General features: G+C 47.8%; 1 protein-coding gene across 2 annotated transcripts; it reads right to left on the reverse strand.

The window, feature by feature from the left end:
- Nucleotides 1-5: 5 nt before the first annotated feature.
- On the reverse strand, nucleotides 6-19901 carry GPRC5A (G protein-coupled receptor class C group 5 member A). Of its 2 annotated transcripts, none has more exons than XM_060166848.1 (4): nucleotides 19749-19901; nucleotides 4098-5026; nucleotides 1281-1339; nucleotides 6-982 (listed from the first exon to the last, which is right to left on the reverse strand). In XM_060166848.1, exons 2-4 carry the CDS (start codon nucleotides 5017-5019, stop codon nucleotides 890-892), a joined length of 1074 nt encoding a protein of 357 aa, XP_060022831.1. In that variant the 5' UTR covers nucleotides 5020-5026; nucleotides 19749-19901; the 3' UTR covers nucleotides 6-889. The 2 variants fall into 2 exon arrangements, with proteins under 2 accessions (XP_060022831.1, XP_060022832.1); XM_060166849.1 differs by having other exon boundaries at nucleotides 19757-19893.
- Between the last annotated feature and the right edge of the window lie 3459 nt (nucleotides 19902-23360).

Below are 23360 nucleotides of genomic sequence, written 5' to 3' on the forward strand. Positions count from 1 at the left end.
AGAGCTGCCACCACACCTTTATTGCATCTCCAGTGAAGAACAGTGAGTAACTTATTTTACAAGGCACGCTCCCCCGTGAGTGGACAATACCCACTTCCAGAACGCGGGGGGTGAACACGGTCTGAGGAGCGAGGGGATGGGAGAAGAATCAGTGCTTAGAGCACTGAGCAGAACTTAGAGCAACCCAGTGCCCACATTCTCCTGGCAGAGAGAAACTGGGCTTGTCCATGCTGGTGAGGGCTGGAGGGAGATCTCCCGGTGAAGCACAGGGGGCAGGGAGGTGAGTCTGGGGACCAACGGTGAGTCTGGGAGTGAATTGGCGCTGGGGACCCTGGTTAGGCAGCATCACAGAGGTTAGCAAATTTCGGGTGACTTTTAGCGCCTGCCATCCGGGCATGAAGGGAGGTGTGGGTAAGTTGGCTTCCAGTGTAGATGTGGGCGGGGTGATGTGAGAGACAGGCCTTTGCTGGTCTGCTCAGATATGAGCTCTGCTCTGAGCCAAGCGATTCTCACAGAATCAGCCCACAGTTGGAAAAGTTGGCTTCTGAGGCTGAATGAGCCAGTGTGTGGTCAGATGACCGGAGCCTGAGTCATGTGTAAGATGGCAGGGACGGTTAAGGGCCACCCTGAGTTGCCCAAGACTCCCACTCGAGAGAAGGAGCCTAACTATGGGACAAAGGAAACAACTACAGTGCTGCTGAGATCTGCGGTCCCGTCGGCCCTCATTAACCCCAGAACAGAAGAATCATGGCTGAAGGCTGCAGGGAGGCGAGGTCTTCCTGTGATGTTCTGTACAGCTTCCTGGGAAGACTCAGGACTCAGTCCGCATCCCATGAACTCCCCGCTGGCTCTGCTGACTCGCTGTGTTCATCCCACCCTTCGGGACGTGTTAACTGACATCTTTCCTTCCTTCATAGTCACTGTAAGGGCTAACCCGGGACTGGGCCCGCGGAATGGAGAAGTCCTTTGGGGAGCTCCGATTCTGAAAAGAAAACACTCACATTGTTCAACCCACTCCACTTCCCGGCCATTTCCACGGCACTCTGCACTCCAACCTGGGCAGGAGTCTAACGTGCCTTCCCTTCCTCTAAGCCCTCCCCTGCCCTGCACTCCAGTCTCCTGTCCTAATCCCATGAGGCAGATTACAGGAAAGTGGACCCGCGATCCTTTCTAGGCGGCATCTAGGGGCCATCAGAGTGGCAACATCATCTATTCCCAAAGGACAAATGCTCCTGGGGTGCTAACACTGCTGATGAAAAAAAGAGAAAGAGCTCATTTACCTGCAGCTGGAAATGGGTGGAGTACGGGGCATAGAACGTGTCACCTGTCTCTTCAGTACCTGAAACAGACAATGCAGATTAGGTAAATGTCAGGGTTCCCTCCTTGACAGCCCCCACCTGTGCTCGCCCCCGTTGAGTTATTTATGAAGCATGATGCTTTATCCCTTTAATTTTCTGTCTCCCTGGGAGACGGTCAGCTTCGTGTGGAGGAGACTGCGTCCTCAAGCCCAGGCACAGAGTCAGCCCCAAACTGGTTGAACAAATGAATAACTAGCCCCGTATAATCACTAGGGAAATGCTTTCCAAAACCTCTCCAGAGCCCTCCTCATCCTAGGACCACTCCAAAAGCACATCTGACACCAGTCTTTTCAGACACAGATCTGGCTGGAGGTGTACCTAGAGAGAATCTCACTGGAGATTTACCCACTTCCTTACCTGCCCAAACAGGGGGGGAAAAAGTCACGATTTTCTTTGTGAAGGGATAGAACCTGTGAGTAATTGTTTTCTATGTATTTAGGGGAAATCAGAGGGATTTTTTTTTTCGCCGCACCACACAGCATGCGGGATGTTAGTTCCCCGACCAGCGATGGAAGCCATGCCCCTTGCAGTGGAAGTACCGAGTCCTAACCACTGGACCACCAGGGAAGTCCAAAATCAGAGGGATTTAAACTCAGGAACTAAACACATACGCTCATCATGAATACGATTTAGGGAATTCCCTGGCGGTCCAGTGGCTAGGACTCGGCGCTTTCACTGTCATGGCCTGGGTTCGATCCCTGGTTGGGGAGCTAAGATCCCACATGCCGCAGGGCACGGCTAAATAAATAAATAAATACAACGTAAAGCAATCCGTTTATTTCCCACCAAATTTACCTGTTCAGTTTACTCAATAAATACCTAAACACCCTCTGTCTGTAAGATATTGTGAGGAATAGAAGCATTAATCAGAATGATTCCTGCCCTGAGGGTGCCGCTGGAGTGTCCGGAATATATGACAGCTACACAAATAACTACGCGATGAGACAGACTCTGCTAAGGTCATCTCAAAGGTCTAGAGTTAGGCGGGCGGAGCAAAGACTGAGGGAGACTGGGGAATAGGGACTCTGCAAAAGGGCAAGAATAAGGAGGGACGCGTCAGGCGGAGGACAGACGCTCTTTGAGCCCAGACACGCACGCAGGAAATTGCAGGGACTTGGTTTGTTTGAACTGAGAGCACAGCTTCAGGGGTGGTGGGTTCAGGCTGTGAAAAGCCTCATCAAGGATTCAGAAAATGCAGTGGGTGCGGGGGCGCCAGTGAGGCGTGTGGGCAGGAAGGCGCAGTGGCCAGAGAAGTATTTTAGGGAGGGGAGGCTGGCAATGGCCAATGGAATGAAGGGAAAGAAGGATTAAAGGAAGGAAGACTAGGGACTTCCCTGGTGGTCCAGTGGGTAAGACCCCAAGCTCGCAATGCAGGGGGCCCAGGTTCCATCCCTGGTTGGGGAACTAGATCCCGCATGCCGCAACTAAAGATCCCACGTGCCGCAACTAAGACCCTGCACAGCCTAAATAAATTAATGAATTAATAATAAGGGAAGGAAGACTAGTTAGGGACCCATAACACAGAGTCCAAGCATGAGGTGACAGAGTGAGAGTGTCCATTGGGAATTCACAGGAGGGGGTGGGTGGTACAATCTCCCCTCCGGCCCTCCCCCTCCCTTCACTCTTTCCACTGCGCAGGAGAGGGACCAGGGCTGCAGAGAGAAACACCGGCAAGCTTTGCACTGAAGGCTTCAAGAGCAAAGAAATTTACTAGCTGGAGCTACGAACCTGGCCTTGGAGGTCCCTCACTCCTGTCCCACACCCACTCCCCTCCCCCGATTAGACCCAGAGGCTGATGTAAACCCAAGAGATCTATAGTTTCTGGCTATCAGTGCAGGCTGGCTGCTCAGGACTCCAGACAAGAGCGAAACTCCCTCCTGTGGGCCATGGATGGGCGACAAAATGTATCTCTTCAGGCTACATCGAAATCCTCAGTAAATTTATGGAGATTCCCACTGGTTTATGATAAAAGAGCTTTCTCCCTACTCTGTGCTCTGTGGTCACTGCACAGCTGGGTTTTGTGCACTCAGATCTACAAAGCCTCCACATTTCTGGAAGGATTGCCTAGTTGACATGTATAAAGAACACCATCTCGCCCACTTGTCTCTGGGAATTTATCTAATCAATCCTTTTCCATTCCTTTGCTCCATCTTGTTTTGATTCAGAGAAATCTACATGGTAGAACATACTAGATAAAGACCACCAAGGCCAGCTTCTAGTTCTACTTGTCTCTAACTAGCTGGATGATGTTTTCTTTTTTAAATTTTTATTTGTTTAATTTTTGGCTGCATTGGGTCTTTGTTGCTGCGCGCAGGCTTTCTCTAGTTGCAGCGAGCAGGGGCTACTCTTCATTGTGGTGTGCGGACTTATTGCGGTGGCTTCTCTTGTCGCGGAGCATGGGCTCTAGGTGCATAGGCTTCTGTAGTTGTGGCACGTGGGCTCTAGGGTGCAGGTTCAGTAGTTGTGACACACGGGCTTAGTTGCTCCGTGGCATGTGGGATCTTCCCAGACCAGGGCTCGAACCCCTGTCCCCTGCATGGGCAGGTGGATTCTTAACCACTGCGCCACCAGGGAGGTCCCTCTAGCTGGATGATTTTAAGTAAGATCTGAGCCTTGGGGACCTTATCTGTTCTATAGGGAGTATGACCTGATAATCTTGCATGTTCCTTACAGTAATAATATCTTATGATTCTCCCCCATTTTCCCACGAGGGATTCTCTACCCAGCCCGGCTCCGTACCTTGAGTGATTCCCTCTTGAGAATAAGCTATGTTCTCCACACCATAGTTCTGTTTCATGAGCTGAGGTTTACAGAAAGCGTCCTCCACAGGGTAATCCATGGGGTTCCGTTGCTTTGTGAGCAGCTGCAGCTCGGGCGCGATATAAGCCAACAGGAAAACCCAGCCGTTGGCCACCAAGGCTGAACTGAGGATGGTGTCATCCCACTGGGGGCCGGGGGTAGGAACAAAGAGCAGGGTGACCCACGTCACCCAGATGGCGATGGAGAGGAGCATAGTGAGGTAGATGTGGGTCCCGTGTCTCTTCCAGCCAGTGAAGGATCCCCGAAAGGTGAAAGAGGCCGTGACGAAGGTCAGCGTCATCAGGAAGAAGACGTAGATGAGCAGCATGACAAAGTCCTCATTGCGCCGAGGAGGAGAAAGCTCGGAGAAGATGTCGACGTTGGTCCTGTTCATGGTGAGGACCACGTACTCGATGGCGATGACATCCTGCACCAGACTGAAGCCCAGGGCCAGGCCCAGCATCGCCAGCATGGAGAGGGGCTGCCTCCCTTGGACCAGCTTCGTCAGGTTGAAGGCGTGAACCAGGAGGCAAGAGAAGCAGAGGGCAAAGAGGATGCCGAAGAGGAAGAAGCGTGTGGGCCCCGTGCTGCCATCCAGGCGGATGATGAAGGCGAAGGGGAGGCCAAAGACCCCCAGCACACCCAGGAGGAAGAGGAACTGGGTGGGGAGCACTTTACGCCTGTTGGAGTCCTGGGCCTTGCAGATGAAAACCAGGAGGGCGATCATGAAGGCCACCGAGGTCACAACGCCCACCGACGCCAAGGCCTCTAAGACGATACCCCAGGCTGCCTTCTTATCGCAGAGCCTGTAGTACCTGGGGTCCAGGTTCGAGCGGCAACCATCGGGGGCATCTGGGGCCATTCTCGTCCTGCAAGAAAGCAAAGTTGCAGGTGGGGGTGAATCTCCCCACCAACTCAGGCACAGAGGACCAAAAACGATTCGGAAACTATCTTGTATATTTAGCCAGGGTTTTGCCCCTGAACTTACAACGTTAGATCAAGCTACTAGCTGTTCTCCACCTCTCATGGCAAATTCTAAAGGCTGATGAAGGGAAGAAACAATCTCATACCTTCCTCCCCGCAATTTAACTATATTAACATTTACCCTGAAGCCAGAGGGCCCAGGGCTCTGATGAGGTGTTTCAAAGTCACATCTCAAAAAATACGTCACAAATAACTTGCCAGGGTTCCTGATATGTTTGGCTAGTGTTTCCTTAGGAATTGGTGAACGTGGAAATATGTAACCGTCAAGTTAACACCTTGGGAATTCCCTAGCGGTCCAGTGGTTAGCACTCAGTGCTCTCACTGGCGGGGTCTGGGTTAGATCCCTGGTCAGGCAGCTAAGATCCCACAAGCAGGGCAGTGTGGCCAAAAAATTTTTAAAGTAAACACTTTAAACATAATTTGTCAGTCTCCAGTTTTTTGCCACCTTGGGCCCAGCCTCAGATATTATTTGTAAGCAACGCATTCTCTCATGGACAAGAGGAGTTATCTGAACTGTAGATTTCTCTGCGGAAGGCCAGCCTTCCCCTCTCAGCCACTGGGTCCTCTTCTTCAGCTCTGCTGTCACATATTATTTTCCCTTCTTAATTAAGGTTTGTAAGGATGGCTCTGCTAATCCAGAAAAGCAATGGAAGGGGTCTTCCCTGTCATAGGGTTGGCCATGCGTTGCGGCTTGTTGGATCTTAATTCCCCAGCTAGGGATCGAACCCATGCCCTCGGCAATGAAAGTGTGGAGTCCTAACCACTGGACCGCCAGGGAATTCCCCAGAGTGAGCTCTTAATTAGCTACCCGTAAGGAGGGATGGCCTGGATGACACAAAAACAGTGGGTGACCCAACAAAAAATATTACCAATAGCTAATGCTCATTTTTACTATGAATCAGAAACCCTTCTAATCACTTCTCATATATATATTTATTAGTTTAATTTGATAGCAATCCTATAAGGTAAAAATGATTATCCCTATTTGACAGATGAGGAAACTGAGGCAGGGAGAGATCAAGTTACTTGCCCAACATCACACAGCCAGGAAATGGCAGACGCAGGATTTGAATCCAGGTTACCTGGCTCTAGGTGAGGATCCCTGGTCTTAACTACTATAGGTGCTACCTCTCCAGGGAGTTCTAACTGGCCTTAGAATGCAATCTGAGATATTCCCTCCCCCTTCCTTCCCTCATCAGATGCCCCATAAACCAGCTATTTGTGGTCCTAATTCTACTCTCTTAGTTCAGCCCCATGAAGGATAGGCGCTTCCAGGTGATAGATGACCCACAAAGCAGGTAATCTACTCACCCACTCAGGGATAATGAGAAATCGACTTGAGGTAGAGCAGTTTACTTCCTATACATCTGTCCTTAATCTCCCAGATCTGCTGCCTTTTTTCCTTCCACAAGCTCCATGTCAATTTTAGACCCAGCTGATTTCCCAAACCCCATGAAATCAAATTCCTAGGGATTCAGGGCACACGTTGGAAGATGAGTTGGGAAATGGGAAGGGAAAGGAGTTTGTATATTTCCTCAAAATGGATGATTCTCAAATTCCAAAGCCAGTGTCAGATAAGATGTTGAAATTCAGGACCGCTGTGGTTTTAACAGCTTCTCAACAAAACTATAATTTTTTTCTGAATTATATTACTGTTTATAAGTTTCTATGGCACGATTCTTTTTGATTTGTTGTATACTATTTATGCATGTAACCTTTTTTGTTTTCTAGTGTTTCTTTTTCTGATAGGATTGCTCACTCAACAGAGAAATCTTTTGAATTGACTAGAAGACAAATATTGGGGGGATGGGGAGCGGGGGCAGAGTTAGAAGAAGGGAAGGCTCATTGAGACCCCCCTCCATAGAAAAGCACACGTGAGAGCTCTTGGCCTCTCCTAGTGCCAAATTGGGAGAAAATGTGCGTAAAGAAATCAGCAAGAAGAAGACAGCTAGGATTGAGAAGCAGGAAAAAGCAAAAAATACCCAGAGTCCTGCCTCTTTCCTTATAGCAGAAAAAACAGCTCAGAATTTCTGCACCATATACCCATAAATGCTTATAAACAAGATTTCTCGGGCCCTTCACAGCACTGTAGGGGTGCTGTGATCAACCCAAGACGAAAAAGAACGCCCTCCCCTCCCCTTCCATCCTGTCTCTTCAAAACCAAATCACAAAACATGACACAAATGAACTTATCCATGAGACAGAAACAGACTCACAGACGTAAAGAACAGACTTGTGGTTGCCAAGAGGGAGGGGGTGGGGGAGGGATGGATTGGGAGTTTGGGTTAGCTGATGTAAACTATTATATGTAAAATGGATAAACAAGGTCCTACTGCATAACACAGGGAACTATATTCAATATCCTGTAATAAATCACAATGGAAAAGAATTCTCTTTAAAAAGATCAAGGACTTCCCTGTTGGCACAGTGGTTAAGAATCTGCCTGCCAATGCAGGGGACACGGGTTCGATCCCTGGTCCGGGAAGATCCCACATGCCGCGGAGCAACTAATCCCATGCGCCACAACTACTGAGCGTGCGTTCTAGAGCCCAGAAGCCACAGCTACTGAAACCCGTGCGCCTAGAGCCCGTGGTCCGCAACAAGAGAAGCCCGTGCACTGCAACGAAGACCCAACGCGGTTAAAAATAAATAAATAAATTTATTTTTTTTAAAAAAAGATCAAATCACAAGACGGAGCACAGCGAGGTGGGACACATAATGAGCAATTGCTGGCTGGCTCTGCAGAGCAAACAAGCATCCTCCTCCACGTAGACAGAATTCAAACACCTGCTTCCCCTAAAGATGCAAAATATGGACTTCCCTGGTGGTCCAGTGGGTAAGACTCCACTCTCCCAATGCAGGGCTCCAGGGTTCAATCCCTGGTCGAGGAACTGGATCCTACATGCCACAACTAAGAGCCCACATGCAGCAACTAAGAGTTCCCATGCCACCAACGAAGATCCCAAGTGCTGCAACTAAGACCCGGCTCAGCCAACATAAATAAATAAATTCTAAAATAATAATAATAAATAAAGATGCAAAATTGTCTCTTCAGTTCAATGAGATAGTTGTGTCCCAGCATTTTTTTATTCCCATAGCCATTAGGAAAAAATGATGTATATGTATATGCCACGTAACACGTACAGACATATATGAATGACTATTATGTAGATGCAAGAATTTTATATGTGTGGTGTGTTCGAATAAAATAAATAACTTAAATAATTGATGGCTTAAATCCATCTTCCATACTTTGTAATGAAATTTGCCTCTCCAAGCTTAACTTTTTTTTTTTTTTTTGGCCACGCTGGGTGGCATGCAGGATCTTAGTTCCCCGACCAGGGATCGAACTCGTGTACCCTGAAGGGGAAGCATGAAGTCTTAACCACTGGACCTCCAGGGAAGTCCCTGCAAGTTTCACTTTGCAATATAGCCATTCATTCAACCAGCACCACTATGGGTCAATCATGTCAATCACTCTTCTAGATGCTCAATGGTAAAGGGGAAAACAGACATCAGACATGATCCTTGCTGTAGTAGAAGAAATGGACAGATGGACGTTATCTGCCACCACTGCCACGACCTTCCTGTGGCCTCCCCTGGCCAGGGGTCTGTCACCTGCAGTCCACTCCAGGAAAATGACACCCTGGTCATCCCGACTGCATGCAGAGCACAGAGCAAAGAGTGGGTTACGTTCCACCTCCCCAGGGCAGTGCAGAATGAGACACAGGAGGAAAAAGAAAGGCAAATGCACTTCAGATACAGGCAACCCCTGAAATACAAGGCCCCCCAAAGTCTGATACACTTGGCCCTGGGTGGAACCGGACAGGGAGAGGGGACACGCCCCCTTGTCTATGCTGAGGATGCAGAAGAGGAAGAGCTGGGTCTAATTCAAGGGCAGCGTCACAGGGGAAGGGACCAGGATCCAGCATTCTCTTCACTCACCACCTCCCCACCTCACTCCCTCTCAGATTAATCATAAGGGCAGTGTCCAGCTGGAAAGGTATTTCTCTCACCTCCCTGACCTTCCCCAGAAACTGCTCCTTCCCCACCCCTCAGGGCAGTGCTGTTTGTTGACAGGTAGTTGTTATCATAATTACCTGATAATTATAAAGGAATCTGAACTTGATGACTGTCAGTCTTGAGAGACTGATGAGGTTTTCACCTAAAGGAAGGTCCTGGTGCTGCACAGAGGGATGGTAGGGCAGAGACTTCCTGCTCCCAACTTGGACCTCTAGGCCCTTCCCATCTGTGCAGCTGTGCAGGAAGGGTTTGTGTCTTGGGGCCTCCTGGTGCCCACAGACCAGGGTCCGACACTGTAAGCACATAAGGTAAGGGGTCCCTGGAGAAAGAGAACCAGGCATGGCTTTCTTGACGTAAGAGAAGCCATTTTTGGCCTAAGTTGTTTTGTGATCTAAGCCTGGTCACAGTGCTTGCCCATGAACAGGTTTCAGAAATTAATGATTTTTTTTTTTTTTAAGATTTTTTCTTTTGGATGTGGACCATTTTTTTAAAGTCTTTATTGAAATTGTTACCATATTGCTTCTGTTTTATGTTTTGGTTTTCTGGCCAGGAGGCACGTGGGATCTTAGCACCCCGACCAGGGATCAAACCCGCACCCACTGCATTGGAAGACGAAGTCTTAACCGCTGGACCACCAGGGAAGTCCCAGCAATTAATGATCTTAAGGGAACAAAAGAACGCAGAAATAAGCAACCGTGATCAGGCAAGAGAAGTACCAACAGCAAAGATAATAATAGATCAGTTGTAAAGACTCCCAGCTCTGCTCAAAGATTAGCCTGAAGTGCTCAACCCCAGATCAACTGGAGTCTAAGGGGTGATGGTGTTGACCTTTCCTGACCCTCATGACTTCAGTCAACAAAAGCTTGGACTCTGTGGATGCCTGAGCCCCTTCATGAATAGCATGGGGCCTTAGCTTGAAACTTCCCCAATTTTGCCATTTGGGGAGACACTGCTTTGGGCAAGATCGCCGGTGCTCTCCTTACCTGCTACAAGTAATAATAAATCCTTCCTTCTCCAGATCTTTGGCTTGGTTGTGTCTTTTGGTTCAACATTCACTAAGAAGTGAATCCAGTTTTCCAAGTAACACCACGAGCAACTGACAGTGGGTATGTAGAGAAGAACCCCACTTCCCCCAATTTCACCTCCACCTCCCACCCCCAGTCGTTCAAGGGAGATGGAGAAACAGTCCCTGAATTACCTTTAAAATGCTTTTTTTAAACTCAAAATAGAAATACCATATGACCCAGCAATCCCGATACTGGGCATATACCCTGAGAAAACCATAATTCAGAAAGAGTCATGTACCACTATGTTCATTGCAGCACTATTTACAATAGCCCGGAGATGTAAACAACCTAAGTGTCCATCAGCAGATGAACGGGTAAAGAAGATGCGGCACATGTATACAATGGAATATTACTCAGTCATAAGAAGAAACGAAATTGAGTTATTTGTAGTGAGGTGGATGGATTAGAGTCTGTCATAGAGAGTGAAGTAAGTCAGAAAGAGAAAAACAAATACCGTATGCTAACACATATCTATGGAATCTAAAAAAAAAGAAAAAAATGGTTATGAAGAACCTAGGGGCAGGACAGGAATAAAGACACAGACGTAGAGAATGGACTTGAGGACACGGGGAGGGGGAAGGGTAAGCTGGGACGAAGTGAGAGAGTGGCATGGACATATATACACTACCAAACGTAAAATAGATAGCTAGTGGGAAGCAGCTGCATGACACAGGGATATCAGCTCGGTGCTTTGTGACCACCTAGAGGGGTGGGATAGGGAGGGTGGGAGGGAGAGAGACGCAAGAGGGAGGGATATGGGGATATATGTATATGTATAGCTGACTCACTTTGTTATAAAGCAGAAACTAACACACCATTGTAAAGCAATTATACTCCAATAAAGATGTTAAAAAAAAGAATAAATTTTACCAAGATAAAGATAAAAAAATAAAACATGAAAAAAAAGATGTTTAAAAAAACACTTTTTTTAATGTTTGTTTTTATTATACAAAATTTCAAGCATACTCAAAAACAAAGAGAATAGTATAATGAAGGCCCATCATTTGGTTTCAAAACTTACCACTATTTGGCCAGTTTTCCTTCATCTACATCCTCATCCCACTCACTAGATCATTCTTAATCTAGTGAGAAATCCAAGACATCATTGTATTCATATATGCTTCAGTATGTATCTCTAAAAGATAAAACCCTTTTAAACTTAACCCCACTTTAAAAATTAACGATGGGGCTTCCCTGGTGGCGCAGTGGTTGAGAGTCCGCCTGCCGATGCAGGGGACACGGGTTCGTGCCCTGGTCCGGGAGGATCCCACATGCCGCGGAGCGGCTGGGCCCGTGAGCCATGGCCGCTGAGCCTGCGCGTCCAGAGCCTGTGCTCCGCAACGGGAGAGGCCACAACAGTGAGGGGCCCGTGTACCGCAAAATAAATTAAAAAATAAATAAAAAATTAACGATGACCCTTTAATATCAAATATCCAGTTAGGGGTCATAGTTCTCAGTTCTCTCAAACGGTTTTTTTAAAACTTCTGAGAAAGTAATTTTTTATCTGAGTGACTAATTTTTTTGGAATTATCCTTCCTACTTCACCTCTCCTCCACCCTCTTCCACCTAATTCACCCTCCTCCACCCCTTCCCCAGCATGACAGCGATTTCGCAACGGGTCTGAAGTGTCCTAAGCACTTTGAATTTTGTCAGAGAGAAATCAAACTCACCAAACGCACTCACAAGCAGGTCTGCACTAAGGAGGCGCTGGGTCACATAGGGAATGGCCCAGATGAGCCACCAGGAAGGTGGCTGGGGACAGGGTTCTGAGAAGCTGAGGTCTTCTAGCAAGCAGGGTTTGAGGAAGAAAAGGGAAGCATCAGCATTTAGGATTAGAAACCGCCAGGAGCTAAAGCAACAGCCTCAGAGAAGAACCTAAGGGCTGGAGCAGAAGGAGAAAATGAAATGGAACTGGTGGTCATATGGACATCGTATGACCAGAGTCATAACCAGATTCTGGTCTGGTTATGTCTGCTCATAACCAGAGTCAAGGGCAGACAGACCTATGGGAATTCCCTGGTGGTCCAATGCTTAGGACTCTGCGCCCTCACTGCCGTGGCCCGGGTTCAATCCCTGGTCGAGGAACTAAGATCCCACGAGTTGCGAGGCACAGCAAAGACAAAAAAGGGCAGAGAGACCTAGGGTCCAACCAAGAAAGGACTTGCTCCTACAAAGACCAAACGGGGGGCAGCCCTGGCCCCGGCTGGGCTCCTGTCTAAGTGACCCCAGGTGTCTTCTCTAGCGTGGATTCTGAGCAAGCAGAGACAGTAAGCAGAGGGATTTACTGGAATCCAGTCATTCACTCCCACTCACTTCCCTGATTGACTAAACCCTGCACTCTGGAGGGAGATGGTGAGGTTTCAGCGTGTGCAGCCTCTGGCCTGAGACACGAGAAAGGACTTTGAGTCATGAGGGTGAGACCCTCTTCACTTATTACAGCAGCTGAGCCAACTACCGCCGTCCAATAATCCACCAACACCCACAACCAAGACCCTGACATCCCTCAGCACTTCCTTAAGCCCTTTTCAGGTGAGCCAAGGCATGACAGAAAGGTTAAAAAAACAAAAACGAAGGAGGGAGGAAAGGGAGAGGGAAAGGAGAAAGAAGAACCAGAAACCGGGGCTGAGGGGGAGGGGAGGACAGGGAAGGAGGGAGTCGCTGCGCTCAATTCCCAGCCCTGTGACTCCGCCCCTTTAGGAAAGAGGGGTTTCAGCGGCCTCTGTGTGCGGACACCGTCTCCTGGAACCTCCATCCTCTCCAAAGCAGGGCTGGGTGCTGAACGAGGGGGTCTGAGCCCATGTCCAGTTCCTCTGCTCATCCCTCCGGGGAACTCCTTGTAGACAATTTCCAAATCACTTTCTCCCTCCCCCTCATCCTCCTTCCTGCCCCATTTCCTGTCATTAAAAGAATATGTGCTGCAAACTCCTAACCAAACCCCAGACCAGGGCTGGAGGTGAGGTTGAAGGGTCTGAGTAGGGGCTGGGCTCAAGACGCAGGGTGAACGCTCACCTGCCAGACAGAGCCACAGGGATGCTAGAGCAGGACTGGCCCTACACTGGCCTTGACACACAGCATTGACTGGGATGCAGGGACAAATTCCAGCATGTGAAGTGTCTCTCAGCTTCTCCTTTGCAACCTCTGAGACTCCTCTTTCCCCAGAGAGGTGGGGAGGTGTCTGGAGTTACTTACGTCCAGACCTAGTAGGTTTTCGAACTGACTGTATGCGGCCCACCCCAGATTATCTGAGCAGGAATTACCTGCGACCCTGAATCTTGCCCAGAGCTGATCTTATGTTCCTCCTTATGAGATCTGTCTCCTTCTGTCATCTAAAAAGAAGAAGACAATACATGTATAACTGATTCACTTTGCTGCACACCTGAAACTAACACAACACTGTAAATCAACTATATCCAATAAAAAAATATTTTTAATAAAAAGAAATAAAGAAGAGGACGATACTGACCTCTTAGGACAACTGCCTGGGGAATGATACCAAATAACTCAAGTGTTTGTTAAAGCTGGGCTTTCACACCATCCCAAGCCAGGCAAATTGGCAATTTTCTAGCATTTTAATTTTCTCTCTATTCTTGGAATTGCCACATTCAATCAGTAGTAATAACAATAGTCACAATACAAGTATGATTAAAACTAATGACAACTACTGTCACATACTGAGTCCTCTTATGAGCCAGGCTCGATGCTGAGTGTTTATATGTTTTTCTACGTGTATTCACTCATTTACATGCTTTTACATCTATTTTCTTAGTTAATATTCCTACAACCCATTTTACAGGTGATAAGACTGACTCTTGGAGAGATGAAGTTACACATCCAGTGTGAATTAGTTAGGAAGAATATCCCTTTATGAGTAGTCTTAATTAGAATTTAATCTTTTGTTTCATCTCTAAATCACTATTATGCTCTCTGAAGCTTTTCTCCCTGACTCCAGCTTCACTCTGTTTTTTTTTTTTTTTTTGAAATTGAAGTATAGTTGATTTACAATGCTGTGTTAGGTCCTGGTGTACAGCAAAGTGATTCAGTTATACATATGTATATATTCTTTTTCGTATTCTTTTCCATTATGGTTTATTACAGGATATTGAATATAGTTCCCTGTGCTATACAATAGGACCCTGTTGTTTATCCATTCTCTGTATAATAGTTTGCTAACCCCAAACTCCCAATCCATCCCTCCCTTACACCCCTCCCCTTGGCAACCACAAGTCTGTTCAAGCCTCTCTCTATTTAAACCACATCCAAGAAGTCTCCAAAATAAGCAATCCTGCATTTGGTCAATCTCCCTGCATTTGCTGTGGTAAGTGTACAAATCATGCAGACCCGCAGACGGAAGGTGTGGCCACTGCCCCTAGGAGCACCAACAGAGTCACACTGACATACAAATAAGGCTTGCAGAGTGTGCAGGAATGCTGAGGGCACACGGAAAACAGTGACCCGCTCTACCTAAAGTGTTAAAAAAAAAAAAGACTTTAGAGAGGAGACCAGGGGGAGATGAGGCCTGAAAGATGGGCAGGGAATGGTGGGAGATTTTAAGAAGGGAGAACCAAATGGAGCTTAGAAATACAGGCTCGTGAGGAGAGATATCCAGTTTAACTTTGTTAAATCTAAGATGAATTGGGGGGACTTCCCTGGCAGTTCAATGGTTAAGACTCCACGCTTCCACCACAGGGGGCACAGGTTCGATCCCTGGTCGGGGAACTAAGATCTTTTTTTTAATTGAAGTATAGTTGATTTACAATGTTGGGTTAGTTTCATGTGTACAGCTAGGTGATTCAGTTATAAATATATTCATTCTTTTTTAGATTCTTTTCTCATATAGGTTATCACAGAGTGTTGAGTAGAATTCCCTGTGCTATACAGTAGGTCCTTGTTGGTTTTCTATCTCATATATAGTGAGGGGGGGGTGTGCGTTCATGCCAGATTATGCCCTCTTTTTACAGTGGAGGAAACAGAGGAACAGAGACATTAAATAACTTGCCCAAGATCACCTGGCTCTTAGAAGCCAGGCTCCTGGGAGTTCCCTGGTGACTCAGTGGTTAGGACTCAGCACTTTCACCGCCACAGCCCGGGTTCAATCCCTGGTCAGGGAACTGAGATCCCACAAGCCGAGTGGCACGGCCAAACAAAATTTTAAGTAAAAGCCAGGCTCCACGACACCAGATTGTGCTGAGCCTGCGTGCTTGAACGTGTGAGTCTGCAGCTCAGGAGAGGTTTGGGCTATGAGCACAGATGGGGGGTCACGGGCTCATAGCAGGTATCGGAAGGCTTTGGAGGAGACCAGATCACACAGGCAGCCTGCACAGCAGCAAGAGAGCCAAAGACAGAACCCCGGGACGCCATCTCATGGAAGCAGGAGTCAGCAAAGATTGTTCAAAGGAAATTGCCAGGGTTAGTACAAGAAACAAGCCCGGCTGGTTTCCTAGAAGTCCAGGAGCAGTTTCCCAAAGAGTGGTCGATGGGGTTAAATGCTACAAGGGCAGCAAAGAAGAGAAGGCGTGGGAAGGAATCTTTGAGTTTAGCAATTTAAAAGCATAGCAAAAGAAAAATAAATAAATCATTAAAAGCATATTAATTAAATGCATAATTAAAAGCATATTAATTAAAAGCATCTCAGCGCCTTTTTGTCTGTTATAACAGATTCAGCCTCAATGTGAGCTTCAAGGCTTTTCTCCAACTGGTCCTCCCATCCACTTTTTCCTGGTTTCCTAACTCCCCTCCCCACATCTGTGCAAGGTAAGCAAAACTTCCAAGAGTATTTTCTATCTGGAAGGGAACTGGAGCTCATCCAAGACCCTCTCTTACAAAGTCACTCTTTGCCTCATCATGCATTATTCTCCTTGCCAGAAAGACCCTTCTCCTAGTCACAATTCATGTACCATGTTTCGTAGAAACTTGACCCCAAACTTACCTCTACCGTGAGGGTTTTTTAATTATTAGTCCCATCTCATTCTAAATTTGTAGATCTCTTCATAGTTTTTACAATTAAGTATTTCTCGGTGCTCAAGTTTTTCCATATATATGTCATATATTATACATTAATATCAGTGCTAACTCGCCTATCAGATAACAAGCTTCTTAAGGAAATAGAGCAAGTCTTCTATGTGTTGGTATCTCCCTATGTGCTCTGCACAGTGGTTGTTGAGCAAACGTTCTGGACTAAAACTGAGCGTGAATATAACTCAAAGCAAGTTATTCATGAGCAAGTATGAGTAATGGGGAGGAAGAATTTGGGGAGCTGAAAATGTGCTGATGCTAACCCTTATATTTTTATCTAGGCTGAGCTCTAAGATGAGGCTGGAGTCCCACAGAAATTTCTCTGCCCTAGGTGAAGGATTAGCCGTAAATGGAAAGTTGTCTACAGGGAAATGTCCAGGATCCCCTCTTCTGGGTAAGCCATCCGTATTCTGATGACATAAAAGTGATGCATCATGGCAACAGCTTATGAATAACATCTGAATATCACTGAGTTGAATTTCTATGTAGTAACTGGGAGAAAATAAATCATCATTCCACCACAGGCAGATATAAACAAGTATAACACCAGTGTTCATCCCAATTTATTCACTTTTGGAGGTATTACCATCTTCCTCTGTTCTAAACAATCATGTGAACTTTAGATAAATCACTGAAATATAAAATAAAATACTTGAAATCCCCTTTTTTAACTTAAGATTTTGAGTGAAACTACTAAATCTCTTAGGCCCAGAATTTTAAGATATGAAATTTCCAGGAAATAGGTGGATAAAGTGAAGGCCTCTACTGGTATACCACCTCAAAGCCCTCAAAGACACCTTCTTTCAAGTATTTTATTTCAGCATATGAAGGTAACATATTTATGTTCCCAAGCTAAACTTACCTCTCCTTACAAGCCTTTATTTCTAAACCCTGAGAATGGTACTACCATACACTCAGTGTATCTAAAAATACAACATAGACTATCTAATGTGGGGGAAGATAGAGAGAGCAGACCACATGGCCAAAAATTAGATGACAATAGCAAGCAACTCTTATTACAATAAATGTAAATGGTAATTTTTTATTTTGAAAAGACTAAATTAAACCATATTATACCTATAAGAACCTCACCTAAAACAACAAGAGTCAGAAAAGTTGAAAGCAAAAGAAAGGAAAAAATGAAAATAAGTGCAAAAAAAAGGAACAATAACAGATATGTTTATTTAGCAAGTATCATGTATCAGGTACAAAGTTAAATAATAGCTTGCTCAAGGTAAGAAAATTAGTAAGAGTTGAGTTATTAATATCACACAAAGTTTAGTCAAGACAAAAAGCTATTATATTGACCTAAAAGCTTTTTTAATAGTAATTAAGAATACTCCACATTGAAGATACAACCATCATAAACTGTTATGCACTGAATAATACAGCACCAAAATACCTAAAACAAAAGCTACCAGAAATACAAGGAGAAATCAAAAGAAATACTATAGTTACAGAAACTTTAATACTTCTTTATCAGTCTTCAGCAGATGAAATAGAAAAAGCAAACAGTAATATGGTAAATTTTTATAAATGTTCTATGGATCCTTTAATATGCCCTATCTTCATATTTTATTAGATCTCTACTATTAATCATGTAATTCAGATCCTCTATATCTGTGATCAGCAAAGGACCAGATAATAAGGAACTTAGAAAATGGCTTTGCAGGCCATTTGTTTACAGCTGAGAGCAGTCATAGATGATACACAGACAATGAGCATAACTGAGTTCCAATAAAACTTTATTTACAAAAACAGACTGTGGGAAGTGTTTAGCCAGGAATGTAGTTTACCAGCCCTCTCTATATGATTTCTTTTATAGAAGTGGTCATGGAATGTTTATAAAAACAGCATATTCTAGACCACACCAAAAAAAAAAAAAAGCCTGAAATAAGAAATGTACAGGAATAATGCACAGAAATGTATATAATCTGACCACAGGCAATAAAAATAGGAATATAAGTAGAAGCAAAAACACCAAACTACTCAGAAAATTTGAGACTCCTCAAGGAAAATTATTATTCGATTCATTGTTTTTAAGGCCCTGTCATACCAACACATCATTTCCTACCCATTTCCTCAGCTCAGTCTGTGGATTTTTAAATAGCAGTGGCCCTGAAGACAAACCCCCAGAATGAGAATAAAAATCACAGTCAAAACTCTTCTTCACGCCCTCTTACCTTCAATTTCCACTAAGGAGTGGAATACAAAGAAGCAGACTCCAATGAGGACGCCCAAAGAGACACATACAGATAGAGAAGGTCTAGAATCTCAGCCCCGGGAAGGAGCTGGGGGCCTTTCCAAGACCCCTTAGGAGGAACTCAAGGCCCAGCCCAGGCCTCCTCACAGCTACATGGCCTGCAGAGCTGGGATGAGAAATCAGGCTTCCTGACTCAAGGCTCAGAGCGCTTCCCTGCAATGTTAGCTCGTTCTGAGTTCCGCTCATTCCCATCTGTCCTTGGAGCACCCACCTACCTCTCCACACCCCAGAGCAGCCTCTTTCCTGGGTGACACCTCTGCTGGCCCTCCTTCCCCGCCCCCCCCATTTCTTCCCTCTCCTAGGAGAAGGAGGGCGGAGTTCTGACCCCCCCTATCCTCACCCCTCCCCAGGCCCCTCCTAGCTGAAGTGGCCCCAGTATTCCCCTTCAGGAATGAGCCCACAGGCCTGGCTGATTCAACCAAACCCTTCAACAGGTGTGGCGTTTACAAAACCCTCAGAGGCAACACTCAGTCTGGGAAGAAGTCAGGAATGGAAAGTCCTTCAAATTCCTTGAACCGGAGCTGCTTCCCCTTCCTTCCCCCATTGATGTTTAAGGGACCATCTTGGACAGTTTGGGCCCATTCCCGAGTCCCATCTGGTTGGTGCCTGAAAGTGGGCTATTACTGGACATTCAACCCAGGGGATCCAGAGCAACTCAAGGGACAGCAGAGGAGGGAATGCTGCAGAGCTGAGGGCCACACTCACGTCAAGAGAAGGGACGGCTTCCAGAATCTACTTCCCCAAATTCAGAAGGGCACACTTGTCGTGGAAGGACAGAATAAATGGACACTTTACAGTACCTGGGGAAAGTAGCAGTGGTCACCGTCTCCTGCTTCCTGCCCACCCACGCAATTCCCTGCCATTCCTCTAAGATCTTCCTCCTACTTTTCTCTTCCCCTAGACTGACCCCAGAACTGCTCACCTGCCGGGCCAGGATTCCACCTACTCAGTTTGTTCAATGTGTCTGAGCAGAAACTATTTATCCTGATTATCTTTTTGCTCTCTGCCTCTTAGCCTGGGAATGGGATGGGGGTGTGGGATCTGAATTGAATTAAACTACAGGAATTCCTTTCCTGGGATTGTTTTTTGCTCCGAGCCAGCTGCAGTCCATTATCAGGGTTTCTTTCCTCTTGTATCCCCCCTCCCAGCGCCGCTCTCCCACCCCCACCGCGCGTCCCCCCCGCCCCGGAGGATTGCAATCCCGAGGCCGGGCGCGTTCCGTGCTCAGTGCGCCTCGCTTACCCTGGTACCTTGGCTTTGGCGAGTGAACTTGGCGCTGCTTCCCGCGCGCAGAGGCAGCACAGGAGCCCCTGGGTGCTAGCGGAGCCCGCGGGCAGCAATCCCGCCCTCCCGGCGCGGAGCAGTTATAAAGGCGGCTGTCGCCGGCGGGAGGAGGGAGAGAAGGGGTGAGCAGAGAGGCACAAGGGGCGGGGGAGGGTCAGGGTGGGGTGGGGTAGAGGACACGCCTATTCCAGTTCCACTGCACCGCTTGCTGTTATGAAAATAAAGTCCCCGTGCCAGGGAATGAGCCAAAAGCCGCCTGACGTCAGCAGCACAGCCACCCTTGAAATAGGTGGTGGTGGTGATGGGAGGGGCCACCAAAGGCACCCAACCCGCCCCACCCGGCGCATCAGCAGCTCAGGACGTCCCAGGGCGGCGGGTGGGGGGTGCGGGGGGGTAAAGAAAGGAGTCAGAGGGGACCGCTCAGTATCCGTCCTGCCTGCTGTCACCTCCAGGAGGGAGCCACACCTGCCCTCGCTCCGGGCACTCCTGTGCGCCCAGGGCAAGGGCTAGACAGCTTGCCGTGCCTGGGGCCCCTGGGAAGCTAGGCCCGGGACAGGAGGAGCTGGCCACCCTCTCAGATCTCCCCAGCCAAGGCAGGTGAAGCCAAGGAAAGCCTCCTTCCTGGGCCCAGAGTCAGCTCTGCAGTTCCGCCGTCGGAGCTGTCCCCAGACGGGCACCGTGAAGGCTGCCCCAGTGCGGAGAGACGGGGAGATGTTTCCCTGTCTACTTTCCTACCTCTCTTAAAGCCTTGATGATGCAGGTGGGGGAGAATGTGGATGCCAGATAAAATTATGAAATAAAGGAATTTGCCTTTGGTGTCTGGTTCCCTCTCCCTCCGCTGCCCACTCCTTGGCCATGATCAAGCCAGTGCCACTGAAACGTGTCTTTATTGACTTGTCAGACAGTCCCTGAGTGGCTGCCTCCCGGGTGCTGGCCTCAGGCAAGGCCCTACCCCACTGCCTGGCAGGAGGGCGCTGTGTGCTTTTAAGGTGCTGTTTAGTTAGCACACTGGTCAGCTACCTGGGATACTATGCATATAATGAACGGGGAGGCCTAGGGCTCCCCGGCTTTCTCCTCACGTCTCCTCACACCCCAAGTTTCCAGTCTTTTTAAAGGTGACTTTTTGGAGACAGTGCCTCCACCTCTGTTAGGTTTTTATTTCTCTCTCTCAAGAAACCACAGCCAATGTCTTGAGTCCTGGAACACTTCCCTTGAGGCCTGCAGCTCAAGTCCACAGGCTCCTCTCCCAGGCTCCTAGGCGTGCATGTGCGTGTGCGTGTGCGTGTGTGTGTGTGTGTGTGATTGTCAGGGACTGGAAATGACGGTGCTTTTTAGTGTGTGTCATCTGCTAAATCAGGTCTCCTCTCTTGACCAGTTTTCTCATCTGTTGAATGAGGAAGTTGAACTAATTCAGCCTTGTCCCATAGATATGTCATTCAAGCCACGACGGTCAGCCACATGTGTAGTTTAAACTTTCTAGCAGCCACATTAAAAGAAATAAAAAGAAACAGGAGGAATTAATTTTCATGATGTATTTTACATAACCCAAGAGACCCCAGACATTATCATTTCAACATGTAATCAATATTTTTAAAACTATTAATGAGCTACTTTACATTCTTTTTTTTTTCAATCTACATCCTCAAAGGCCCAGTATGTGTTTTATGCTTCCAGCCCTGACCAGATTGGACCAGCCACAGTTCAAGTGCTCAGAAGCCCTGGACCAGCCGTTTCTAAGGGCTCTTCGGGCACTGGCATTTTAGGGGTCTGGATCACCAAGGCTAGGGTGAAGTTCATGACATCAAGAAAAAAATATCAGGGCTTCCCTGGTGGCGCAGTGGTTGAGAGTCTGCCTGCCGATGCAGGGGACGCGGGTTCGTGCCCCTGTCCGGGAAGATCCCACATGCCGCGGAGCGGCTGGGCCCGTGAGCCATGGCCGCTGAGGCTGCACGTCCGGAGCCTGTGCTCCGCAACAGGAGAGGCCACAGTGGTGAGAGGCCCGCGTAGCAAAAAAAAAAAAAAAGAAAAAAAAAAAGATGTCAAATTGGAGGAGGTAGTGAAAGCAGAGGGCTCATCACTGTGGGGATCTGCCCCACATCCCCCTACCTCCGACGTCTACAAGAAACTCGGGGAAACCTAGTGAGAAAGGGGTGCATGTGTTTTGTTTCTCCTGTTGCTGCCCCTTCTCTAGTGCCGGCTGGCGGGCGGGCTGGTGGGTCCAGGGCTGCGTGCAGGACAGCTTTATGGGGTTGCGTTTTGAAGGCCGGCCCTTGGTCGCCTGTGCCCATGAGTGTCCGCCCTTCTGTTGACTTCAGATTTCCCACCTTGTCCTCTTAGCACTCTCCCTTCTACCCTCCTTTTAACCTCCTTTCCTCCTGCCATCCCTTTATCAGTAGCCAGCCCAGCGCCAAGCCAGGACTGGGGTGAGGCACTCAGGGCACAACATTTAAGGTGACACTAACACAGCCCTGAGAGTGGGCGCCCTCTTAAAATCTGATCCCTGGGTGCCTTGCGCTGCCCCAGAATCCTTGCGGGTCCAGCTGTCTGAGAGGTGGGGTAGGGCTGGGAGGTAGACTGAGGAGGGCGGGGTAGCTGAGTAATTGTGAGACGCCCCCAAGGAAGACAGGGAGGGACCCAGTAGCTGAAATAATTCATTTGCTGATGGTCCAGAGAACAAGGTTGAGGCCCTTGGAAATCAGTGAGAGAAAGACCATAAGGGGAGTCTGGAGACCCAGGTACGATCCAACTCAAGTTCTCCTCCTCTGAGTGTTACCTGGCTTCGAGTGACAGGTGGCATTGTTGAGGGACACAGAAGGGAAGCTCAAGTGACTGGAAATGAGAAGAGAGAGGCTCACAATAAGGGCACTTGTTCCAGAGGCTGGAGAGCACCTTCATTCAGCTGCAAGGCCGGCAGAGGTCACTTTCCATGAGGAGGGGCCTGGGTCTGCCTCCCTCTGGGAGCCCCAGGACCAGTCCTCGCTGACGCGTCCCTCTCCCGCCCAACCGTCGCCGCCAGGACCCCATCGTTGATTGCAGGACTGAACCGGGAATGCGGTGGCTCTCCCAGTGCGCTGGTGCTCTGACCCCTTCACCAAGGCCACCTCAGCATCTGGGTCTGTAGAACCTCAGGGCAGGGGCTGCCCCTTTCTCTCCCCACACTTCCTCACCAGCAAGATGGAAGGTGCCACCTGCCTGCACCCCGCCCCCCGCCCTCCATGAAATCCCATTTAAGAAGCGCAGTGGACTTCCCTGGTGGTGCAGTGGATAAGACTGAGTTCCCAATGCAGGGGGCCCAGGTTCGATCCCTGGTCAGGGAACTAGATCCCACATGCATGCCACAACTGAGAGTTCTCATGCCACAACTAAGGAGCTCATGTGCTACAACTAAGGAGCCGGCAAGCCACAACTAAGACCCAGTGCAACCAAATAAATAAATAAATATTTTTAAAAAAATAAATAAGCCTGCTCCCTTGGGAAACCTGTAAGCAAGTGGACCCTTGTGGAAACGCCAGGTGAGGGTCAAGTGGCCTTTTAAAACAAACAAAAAAGGAAGCATCTGAGGAAGAATTC

The sequence above is a fragment of the Lagenorhynchus albirostris genome, chromosome 11, assembly GCF_949774975.1.
Source record: "Lagenorhynchus albirostris chromosome 11, mLagAlb1.1, whole genome shotgun sequence".
Taxonomy (NCBI): Eukaryota; Metazoa; Chordata; class Mammalia; order Artiodactyla; family Delphinidae; genus Lagenorhynchus; species Lagenorhynchus albirostris.